This window comes from Sylvia atricapilla, chromosome 1 (genome assembly GCF_009819655.1).
Source record: "Sylvia atricapilla isolate bSylAtr1 chromosome 1, bSylAtr1.pri, whole genome shotgun sequence".
In the NCBI taxonomy this organism is placed as follows: domain Eukaryota; kingdom Metazoa; phylum Chordata; class Aves; order Passeriformes; family Sylviidae; genus Sylvia; species Sylvia atricapilla.
This window is the reverse complement of record NC_089140.1, coordinates 16,500,900-16,512,276: the sequence shown is the minus strand read 5'-3', so window position 1 is coordinate 16,512,276 and position 11,377 is coordinate 16,500,900. Positions and strand designations below refer to the sequence as shown.

The 11,377-nt window shown below is 41.0% G+C and overlaps 1 protein-coding gene across 12 annotated transcripts in view; it reads right to left on the bottom strand.

The window, feature by feature from the left end:
- Positions 1-915: 915 nt before the first annotated feature.
- The window catches only part of ABI1 (abl interactor 1), a 78,595-nt gene continuing 68,133 nt past the window's right edge, over positions 916-11,377 (bottom strand). For 4 of the 12 annotated variants that reach the window (XM_066315906.1, XM_066315915.1, XM_066315825.1 and 1 more), the window contains 4 exons: positions 10,706-10,882; positions 7,760-7,846; positions 3,424-3,609; positions 916-1,803 (listed from right to left, as the gene is read on the bottom strand). In XM_066315906.1, the coding sequence (XP_066172003.1) occupies positions 1,628-1,803; positions 3,424-3,609; positions 7,760-7,846; positions 10,706-10,882 (626 nt within the window). In that variant the 3' untranslated portion in view covers positions 916-1,627. The remainder of the gene's footprint in view (positions 1,804-3,423; positions 3,610-7,759; positions 7,847-10,705; positions 10,883-11,377) is intronic. The other 8 variants (XM_066315834.1, XM_066315842.1, XM_066315852.1 and 5 more) reach the window with 3 other exon arrangements.

The window sequence follows — 11,377 nt, the reverse complement described above, 5'->3', positions numbered from 1 at the left end:
GCTGTTCCAAATTTCATTTGTTTACAGTAATAAACAGAGCATGCATGTATGGGAGCTGGTAAACTCCTGGGAAGAAGGATGGTTTGAATGCTTCTCTGGCTGTTTAACAGAGGCACCTGGAATTGTATATGGAGATACTGGTTTACTCTAAAAGACTACATGTGGATTTTAATTGGTTATATACATCAGTGAGTTCCAGTTCATGCTACTGCTGGCTACCTGCTAGCAGTTAACATGATGCAGAATTTGATACTGCTACCAAATGAATGCTGTTGTTCAGAAAACGAAAGGCTCGCTATTTCTAACTCACACTAAGAAAATTATTTACCAGCCAGCCAAACCTGCAACTCCATCACTTTCCATCACTCATTTATAGAATATATTCTGCAGCATCCTAAAAGCCGCCTTTGAAGTCCCACATTTGTGCATTCCTCTCACAGTAATTACCCAGTACTACCACATTCCTTGTCAGGTTATTTCAGCCACAGGATCTCTAGAGCAGGGAAGCACACCCTCTCTGGCTCTGGGCCTGTGATCTCTTAACAATGGCCAAGTTCCTGTCACTGTGTTCCCCTGGGTGCTATCTGGAGGACAGCCTGCTCCTGCTTCCTCTGCTCCATGGGGATTGTCCCCGAGCCACACAGAGTTCCCACACAGAACTGTCAGCTCCAGGTAACTAGATTCAATCAAGAACCCTCACTAAAATTAAGTGTTGGCAGAAAAAAACTTCTAAGAGTATGTATAAGTGTGTAATTCAGGTTTCAGATCTAATTTATTTGCCCTCTGTCAGTGATAAAGTCATGTTACAAACATTTGCCTTTTAGTACATTGCCTGGGATACCACAGCCATGATTTTGCTACGTTAGCATTCCAAACTTCTTTGCCAAGCCAACCAACAAAGTAAGGGACAAGACCTTTGGTTCACTTATATATTTATGAATGGAAAAAGTCATAATGTAAATTTACTCATTAAAAAAACTTGGGTACAAATTACACATACATAAGACCACCCAATTTTTGAATCACATGGACACCTTAGACCCAAACAACTCATTGTAATAGACTTTAGTGAGAATACTCCAGGTAAAGATTACAACAATTGGAAGCATCTTGGATTTTTAAAAAAGTATATTTCAATACATAAGTTTGTATGCATGCTTTAAACAAATATAGTTCAAGAATGAGCAAAGAGTCTAAACAAAAAGTAATATGACCAGCACTAACATTAAACTTCTCATCCAGGTTTTAATATGTTAGTCTAACGTAGTGTTAGTTACCATGCTGTACTGAAAAAATGTAATGGCACAATCTGATCATGGTTCATTAAATATTATACCCTACTTCCCCATAATATTTAGGCTGGTCATAAAATTAACAATGCATAAGTAAATAAGTATAACCAGTTATAGACAGTTGCTTGTTTTACAAATTGCCATCAGGTAAGACATACTGTCCCCAGAGACTCAGAGATGGACATTCAATCATACCATTAAAACAGTATGGCCTGAAGAAATGGGCACAATTTTTTGAAAGTATATTAAGACAATTCTGTTAGCTTTTAGTTACCCCTTGTAAATAATCATGGTATGACTTGAATACAAGACCAAACTTTGAAAAGCAAAGGATTTTAATCGGCATAGTGCATGATTGATTCAACGTAATTCCCAGGAAACAAGCCAGTTACTCGATTGCAAACTCCTTCATACCAGCCGTCATCATTCTTCTTGATCACATAAATGATTGCACCCTCCATAAACGACAGCTCATCGTCTTTGTCCTTTGTATAGTCATATATAGCAACGACTGTGGAATAAACAGGGACACAGTCAGCATTTTATTAATAGCAACAGTATTAAAAAATAACTGTACTTCAAAAATTTTAAAAGTTTGCTATTGTGGGATTTTCAATAATGAATTCACATGCCTTTCCTGTTGAACATTAAGCCCATAAAATGGAATTTCACTTTCCTTGCAACATTAGCTAGCACTAAAAAGAGGGTGGCGACTACACTGAACACTCATTTAAGCTGCTGAGAGAGAAGTACATCTGACTGTGACACAGAAAAGTGGAGCTTATGGACACTTAAAAGCTGAGTCAGGGAATACCTGACTTGTGTGGTACCCATTTCTGATCAGATTACCTCAAAAGCATGTGGATCCCTTTATATGAATATCTTGATTAGAACACAGCTAAAAAAAACTTTACAAAAATCATTCCACTGAGGCCCGTGTTGGCACCTCAGTGCCCTTGCACACACATTGCTGCTAAAGCCGTTGCACACAATTGAATGGTCTTTTCTACACAGCTTTCATGTCATAAGGAGTTTTGGCATTATTTTTCAAGGAGCTGCACTGAGTGCAAGTAGGAAAGTTGCTGAAGAAAAATGTAGAAGCGGTATCAGCTATTTTCACCTGCTTGGTGAACACCTTACTCTTACCAACCTCCAACTTGCTGCGTGCCATTAAAAAAGCAGAGATTTCCCCAAGGAAAGAATGTTACCACCACCAATACTGGAGTTAAAAACTACCACTGTGAATATACTGACTTCAGACATCACAGCCTTACCCTTCCAAAGTTAATATGGATTTATGCAATTGATCAGCTTTATGAATTCCCAGAATCCACGATTTCACACCTACATATATTCTGAGATATCTGATGTCTCAATGCCTAGCAATGATGCGCTGCATCAGTAATCTTCATTCCGTGGCTATGTTCTGCACACAGTCCAGCTCAAGTGAAGATGGAACACAGGAGCTCTGCCACAAATACCACAGGTACTTGGCCCCATTTTGTACTCACTGCAGCACCAGCCAGCTCATGAGGAAACCGCAGCTGTGCTGCTGACAAAATGGTCAGTGCTACAAGACAACTCCACAGGTGGGTAATCTGCTTGTCCATTTTTTATGGGAAGAGGTGTTTACTATGTGACTTCATACCTAAGCACAGGTCACAGTCTGCTGATCTGGAGTCACTGATAAATCTCCAAGGAGGCCTCAACACATTCTATAGTTCAAAGTCTAATAATCTACTCTAGTAATCTAGTTGGATGTGATATATACACAGCTTGGAATTTCTGTCTTTTTTGCAGCAGTTTGTAGATGACTGCTCAGCAATCCTGAGGTAGGTACAGACAGTCCAGTTCATCAAAGATGAAAGCCATCCAATTTACATCTGCTTCTCGTGAAGCAGCTTTCTTTTTCATCCATTCTAGAATGCCTGAAGGTATTTTAAAATTTGTCCAGAGAAGGATTATGTCTTACCACATTAGCTGTAGACACAAACTAAGGAAAGCATGATTTGAGTTCTGACTTAGGAGGGACAATGACTGTTCTCATCAGATCCACGCTAAGTCCTTCATTCCCTTCAGATCCATTAATCCTCTGATACTGCACTAACACAGCTGCCAACACTTCTCTTACCTTTCTCTATGTAGTTTTTAGGTGCCCAAGCAGGATCTCCATCTGCATAGGGATCGCTGTACTGCACAACAGCAGCCTCCTCATCCTCATAATCCACAGGGGGTGGGGGTGGAGGAGGAGGAGAGTCATCAAACATCGGCATCTCATCGGGAGGCGGCGGTGGGGGAGGAGTCGGGCTATCAGCAACTAGAAACATTTGGAGATTATTGTTTCTTCTTAAATCAAGACAGTGTGGAGATGCAAACAAACCTGAGGCTGTACACTGTGAATAAAAGGGCTGGGGGAACAACACACACAGCATGCACTATAATACCATGCACTGATTAGAAACAGAGGCTTTGTATTAACAACTACAACACACAACTATATTTGTTATTAGTGGTCATATCTATGTGTAAATGCTACTAGAGTCAAAGCACATGCTGCGGGGCATAAGCTGAACATCAGCAGAGAGGAAAAGCTTCCTGCTCCAATGTCCATGCGCTGCAGCGTTAGCTATGGAGGACTCCGAGTGGCACCCTCTGAGCCAGGCAGCAACAGGCCTGGGACTGGGCCAGCAGCAGCTTGGTTGATTTGTAACAAATCCTCTGTAACAGGCACTTCAATTTACTTCTGAACACTGCTTCCTTGGATTCCTTCTCTCTCAGAGCTAGCATTAGGGAACAAAAAGATCTGGTGTGGATCATAAATACTACTCTCTTCCCTTTTTTAAGATTTAACCAGGTAAGAGGAAGCCAAGTAATCCTTCTGCAGGAGAAAAGCTTTGTACAGATCTCCTTATCTTGCAGACTTGTGTGTGTGCACACGTTCAGGAGTCAATTAACAAATGGAAAACTACGACAGGCAGCTGCTGCTCTTAGAGAAAAAGTGCTCAAGGAATTAAATGTATAATCCAAAATGTCAAATCCCTGCCCTGAGATTCTCCAATCAGCACAATTATAAGTTGCTTTGGGAAAGGGAAAAAGAGAAAGGCATTATGGCACAAAACACTTCAAATCAGTTCCTTAAATTAGTTTCCAGTACCATTGACAGCAGCTGGCAATGAAACAGAGAGGTGGCATACTCAGATGCAGGATATCAAGTCACTTTATGCTGTTCCTAGGGAGATGTCGTCCACTACACATGGACCTGGTGTAAGCACTATGAAGCCATGAGTTACTGAAAGGCAGCTACTGTTCCTAACATCAACTTGGTTACATAGCAACACAGACTCATTTTCAAGAGATCTGAGATTCTGCACACTGAAAACACAGGCTGAAAACCACTGCTCTAGGCAGAGTTTGATGGAATGAGGCATCAGCCCCAGAATGTGCAGCTCCGGCACACAAACTTCGAAAAGAAAGCCAAGCAACAGAGAAAGAACAACACTGCACTGAATGAAGCTTTAACTACTGATTAGTTACAATGGCACTGGAGATTAGAAATAGGGGTTTTGTTGTCTTGAACTCTTTTTATTGTTGGCTGGTCACTGCTCTAGTGGTGACTTAACCTTTGCTCTTTAGTCCCATGCCCCTGACAACGGACTTGGGCACAGCTCCCATGTCCTGTGTGGGTCAGGCTGGCTGCACTGGGATAGGTCTGGCACCTGCTGCCAGGGGCAAAAGGGGGCAGGAGCTGCTGGGGCAGGGGCTGCCTCAGCCCCAGGCATCCAGCCCACTCCCTTCCCTTAAAGAGCCAATTCTTTACCTGCAAGCCCAGCTCCTCTTCAACTTGACCAGCTAAGCTGAACACCTCACAGCTCTCTCCATCATCAAGACTGGCTGCCACTGTATTAGTGATTCCTCTCCCATACAGAAGCCCATTTATGTCACTTGGAGACAGACTAACAAAGTCTTTGGCGGAGTGAATGCTACGTCCTGCCCGTTGCTGAACAGCACTCACAGACAGGCTTCATTAATCCACCCCAGACACATGACAACACCGTTCATGAATGGACTGGTTTTGTGCTGCAGTTCAGCACATCTTCCACAAACGTATTTCTCCCCTTAACTTCTGTCTGCAGCCAGGAAAAAGAAACAGAGTTGAAACAACAATCATTTGAGATCTTGAGAAATCTTTACCACAGGAAATTTTTTAAAAAAAATTGAAAATGCAAAAAAAAATTGTATTTATTCAACATTGAAGCTGCATATTTAAAAAGAAGAAAAGAGAGCAGGAAATGCAAGTGTGAAAGCACCAAGATATACTCTAACTGAGATGCAGTGCAGGAACTGCAAGCTTTATGGGACACATTTAAAACAATTCAACTGCACATTTAAACAAAGGGAGGGAATGGAACAGAAAATGAGACATGTGCCACTCCACTGAAGCATCCCCTCGCCTCTTGGCCTTTAACCTAGACTTTTCCTGGTTCTAAACTTAGCCAGACTCTAGGACAGCAACACTTCTCCTAGGTGAGGAAAAAAAGCATGCAAAAAGCCACTCTAAATGAGAAAGGGTAAAGGGACGAGTATTTATAGAGCTCCAAACTGAGATCTTCTTTGGTACGTATTCCCATCCTTGTTCTTTAAATGGCGACCAGCAGACTCCTTTTGGAAGGACTGGGTGTGAGAGTACAGCAACTTAAATCAGCTGTCCCTGAGCACCAGACACACTGGAAAACCTCTCTGGAGGAGATGCCCATGGTCTGGACACAGGAGAAAAAGAAAAGGCATTGCATAGTTTCTAAGCCCCCTCTGTCCTTGTCCTCTGACAGAAGTCTACAAGCAGAGGATGTTGCTTTCCAGACCCAGAGATCTCTATGATAAGGAAAAGACAAGTCTCCCCACATATTTCCCTAACACCCAAGACTTCTTGCAAAAAACGAGGCCGATGAAATCGTCTAGCACACAATGCCAAAACCCAACAACAGCCTCTACAGCCAGTTCTGCTGAGCGAACGCACAGGCTGCCACACACCCACCTGCCTCAGGAATGAGGCAGCAGCAGCTCCAAGCCATACTCATTATATAACTTTCCAACCCAAGGGACTTTTCTATTAAAATAAAGAAAATAAAGAACAATTCCTATGACCAGACTTCAAGCTTCAGCTGTTTCATTGCAATCTCATTCACAAGTCAGCTTGCATTTTGCTGTTGCATACACAAGTCAGTCTGTCTCTTTCACCTCTGCTCTCCCAAGGGCTGTGTTACCTCCAGGAGGACAATACTTTGAACAATTCAGAAGCAGGTGTCAATTTTCTCAAGTTTATCAAAGTGAAGACATTCTGTAACCTTCATCTTCAACAGGTTTCCCTCTACACTTAATATTTTGGAAAGGCTTCCAACACAATTTTGTGGGACACTATTCTACATCAATGTGATTCTTACTGTTTACCTGGCACAGCACCAAAATATCTTATTTTTGAAAGAGAACCAGAGAGAAGTCTTCAATCTCATGGGGAATACTCAGAACAGGACCACTTAAAAGCTCTAACGGGAAGCAGAACAGCAGCACTACGCAGACTTGGGGTCCCTAAATGGATGCTGCAGCTATATAGCCAACTGTGTAGTAGTAGCCCCTGAGATCCTAGCAAATTTCAAAATGGTTCCTAAACACTTTAAAAACATTTTTTATTTAGTTCATGGTCTATCTATATCACATTTAAACTGTTGTTTACAAAATTGCAACAACTCCTACACAAAAGGATATCTCCAGATCAGGAACATGATTTTACATCTGCACTAGCACTTAAGACAGTAACATTCACCTGAAGGGAATCAAGCAGTAATGGTAAAAGCAGAGTTACCGGTATAAACACAGCACAGCTAGAGAGCACCTCTCACAAACCTAACAAGCAGAGCTATGCTGCAAGAAGCTCAGCAGGGAAATAGGAGAACACAAGAAATGGAGAATGAAAGGCCGCTGAAGGGAGTGATGCCTTACAAGCTCCTTTGGAATGCATTAGATCTGCACGTTTTCAATTGACTGTACAGCTTCCTGAAAAATGCTACAGTATTGGAATCAATGGTTACATATTACACGTTCTGACAGTCTACATAAGCCTTTCTAATAAAAAATAATCAATTATCCCTAGTGAAAAAGGCAGGGTGATTCAACATGAAATTAGTATTTTCAATTAAAATACAATTTTATATTCGCACCAAACATATGCCATATTTCACACTGTACTTCTGTAATCAATTTGCAGTTTAGAACTTAAATGAGTCAGAAATAATCATGCACGTGTTATAAAATATTGAAGAGTGTGCCCTTCAGCTCCAATAGCATATTGACACTAGAATGCAAGATGGTATTAGCTTCTGGAAAAGGAAACAAAATAGAGTCTGACTTGCCAGCCATGCATGCTAGAAGAGAGTAGGCTCTACCCTTTAACAGCTCAGCTTGTCCAAACTTACTGTTTTCCTGCACCCTGGCCACGAAGCCTGTGAGAGGTATCTGTGGAGTCAACTGAGGCATAGGGGGAGGGGGTGGAGCAATAGAAACTGGTAGCAACACACACACCATATCAGGAAAGTCAAATGGACAAAGGAAAAAAAAAAGGGGGAACAAACAAAAGCAGCCGTCAGTAACGAGGACCACAAAACAAAGTATGTAAAGAACAACAAGAACACACACACACAAGAACCTTCTTCAAGCTTGTGTTTCCAACAAGGCTGAATTCGTGGTTAGCCAATGGAGGATCAAAAGCAAAGCATGCCCGTGTTCAGCCAGGTAACAGCCGAGCGCAGGCTGCGTGTCTGGAAGCTCACAGGGTGTGTGTGAAGGTTCTTGCTCTGTCACACATTTTGTGTGCTTCACCTGGGGAGCACATAAAATTGAGCTTTTGTCTTGCTGCTAAATAAGGATTACTTAATTTAGCAGTTACCATTTCAAAGAGAGCTACTAGAAGTAGAGGTGATGTTTTGCAAGATTCTGGACTTCTCTAAAATCAAAATGCAGCAAAGCAGCACTGACACAGAGCAAAGACAACTTTTGCAAGGGGCACAATGTTCCAGCATCAATACTTAACATTCATACAGAGAGCACCACCTCCCATCACTGTGCTCTGCTAGGACAGGGGCAGTCAGCTAGCCTACTGCATTTTAGTTTTTCTCAAAAAAAAAGGGATCCAGCTGCTTGGTGGTAGAAAAAAATAGATGGGTCTAGAGGAGAGTGGAGCTTTACTATGCCTTCTGTGGTGAGAGGGCACTCAGCAACCTAAAAGGCTGGCAAAGGCTTCAACAGCTTGGAGTGGCTACAGGAGCATGCAGAGCTCCCCAGGAAGCCCTTGCCAGCTCATCTTCTCTGAAGTATGTGCCTACCTAATGAGTAATGAGACATGTGACCACACCCGTGCTCAGAGACACTGGGCTGACAGCTCAGATGTTCAACTCTTCCCTGCACAGGTAAGGAAGAGGAATGGGAGCAGTAGGGCAACCCACTCAAACTATCAGCTCTGGCAGGACATCTGTCCCTCAAGTGCAGGAGATGAAAAGCATAAAACAAAACCTCACCCAGAAACTCAACAAAACATCAACTCATTTGTTTATACCATGTCCCTTCTCAGTGGAATTTCTCTTGCACTGGAGCAGAGAAATTCCTGTGAAGGTGGGAATTCAGCAGGGTAATAATCCAGTTGGAACCAAATTTGAAAGAGGTTCTGTTCTTCCAAGTAAGCAACAGTTTTAAATAAAGCTGTAACTAAGATTAATGTTTGATGAATTAAAACAAAGCATTTAGTTCATTACAAAACCAATAATCAAATAAACTGTATGGGATAAATGATCAATAAAAGCAGGAGAACAAACAGTATCTCACAAAATTGAAGTAAACATCTAAGAAAAACCAGAGCACTTGTTAGCATGAAAAGTAAAACCTTAAGAAAACATGGGACCTGGGTTTAATGTCAAGACAGTAGCACTAAAAAAAAAAAAAAAAAAAAAAAAAAAAAAAAAAAAAAAAAAAAATCACCAGTTACAGAAACAGAGGAAAACAGTTTCAAGTTCAAGTAGCAAAACACTCCCATCAAAATACTGTTTAAAAATGCTGACCATCAGTATTTTGAAAACACCAGAGAGGCTAGATTAAGAAACAGCACCTGCATTTGAGCAAAAAATTGCTTTGGACAAATGTAAACATTCAGAAACAGTGGTGTGCACAGCATTTAAGACAACTGAACTATTCCCAGAAGTAAAATCCTGTTTATTTAATGGAACTCAACTGTTCAAGCAGGAGGGAGTTTCTGTTGTTATGGTGAATTAATTTGGAGGAATAAGAATGTGGAGGAAAATGAAATACTAGCATGGGTGAGCAAGAGTAGGAGGAAAATCAGGTTTGGAAAATAAGACAGATACTGTCTGTGCATATAAAAATGCTTTCTGACAAATGTAATACTTCTAAACTACTGAGAAAACTCTTCACTTCAGTGTCTCAAGTATTTTAAAAGCATTCTTTTCTTAAGAGTAAGTACACAACAGCAAACACTGGTCTAAAGAGATCTTGAACCCAAACATCAACATTTCTTTTCAAAAGAAAGATTCCTCTGAAGTTTAAAGAGCTGGCATTCTGAACACTACCAAGAAAAAAATTATACAGCTACCCCTCCTCAATGTGTATTTGATCAAAATTTATGGAAACGGCAAGGAAGACGTTTCCTGATAGAGCTTCCTACCAGCAGCCAAGATCCTTATTTTGCAGATCTTTCTGCAGTGAACCTTGTTTGCCTTTGGGGGTGGGCAGGCAGGAGGCTGCTGACCAAAACCTGCTCACTTGTCCATGACATCCATCCCTTCCCTCATTCATCTCTTTCTGTACTCCTACTAGTGTGAAAGCACAGAGAAGCTGTGTGCTAAAAGAGAGAGACAGAGCTGTTTAACAGTCAAGCTTAAAGCTAAGAACAAAGGAGAAACCTGGATTCAAGAAAGGATTTAAGAAAGAGACAGAGAGGAACAGTGACAGGAACACGAGAATTGTGCTCAGATAGTGTTCTTTTGCCACCATCGAAATAGTGAGGGGCTGCACTACAATCACATTAGTTCTCCCGCAAAAAAACCTGGGTTTAGTTTATGTTCTTCAAGCACACCTGAAATGCCAAGTTTAACGTGCCTATAATTATACAGGCAATCCTAATGATTTCTTGTCATGAGTAACAGCAAACAAGTCAGGGGGGAAAACAGTATAATTGCACAGAGTGCAATCACTGTACAATTTCAGTATGGTTTTTCTTGTTTGTTTTTCCTTCTATTTCAGGAAAGAAAGCCATAATCTCATTGATGCTTTTCATAAATAAATTAAAATGCCATGCATGCTTTTACAATCATTTTGCTCAAAACAGTTTGTGATTTCAGAGCTCAGCAGCTTACTTGAATTTTGAGAATAAAGAGGCCCGCCATTAACATGAGGTTGAGCAGAAAATGGGGCAGTCACAGAAGGATTCCGTCTGTATCCACCAGAAGATGCTGAAGAAGTGGTAGAGTTGTGTCGCGAGATTTGCCTGGTCATTGTGCCATACTGGGAACCAGGAGCTGAACCAGGAGCAGCTGAAAAGCATTAGCCAGAGGAACCAAGGAGAAGACTTAAGCAGAGCATTACTTGGGATAGAATGCAGAAAACAGAAAGAGTCCAGAATGTGGAAAATACTCGATTACAGTTCTCCAATAATTTAAGGTCAGTAACAGGCGATTACCAGAAAAACAAACATTCCCATTACAATCAATAATGAGAAAAAACACACAGAACATAATCCAACTCATATAAAGGGCATTGAGAAATGCTGAGAGTACTTTGAGAGACTGGATTGGACTGGAAAATTGAATCCAACTCTTCCAACTCTTAAGTGTATCTCAGTTATACTACATGCAATAATACCCTTTATTCAAAAGCACACAGGAAAAAAAAATCCACATTCTGCTCTAAACAAAGAGCATTCCATTGCAAAAATGAACATGCCTCCAATCTAATATAAAACAACACTAAAAAAATAGTGAAACAAATGTCATGAGCTTCAGACACCTGGCATATTTAATCAATCATAT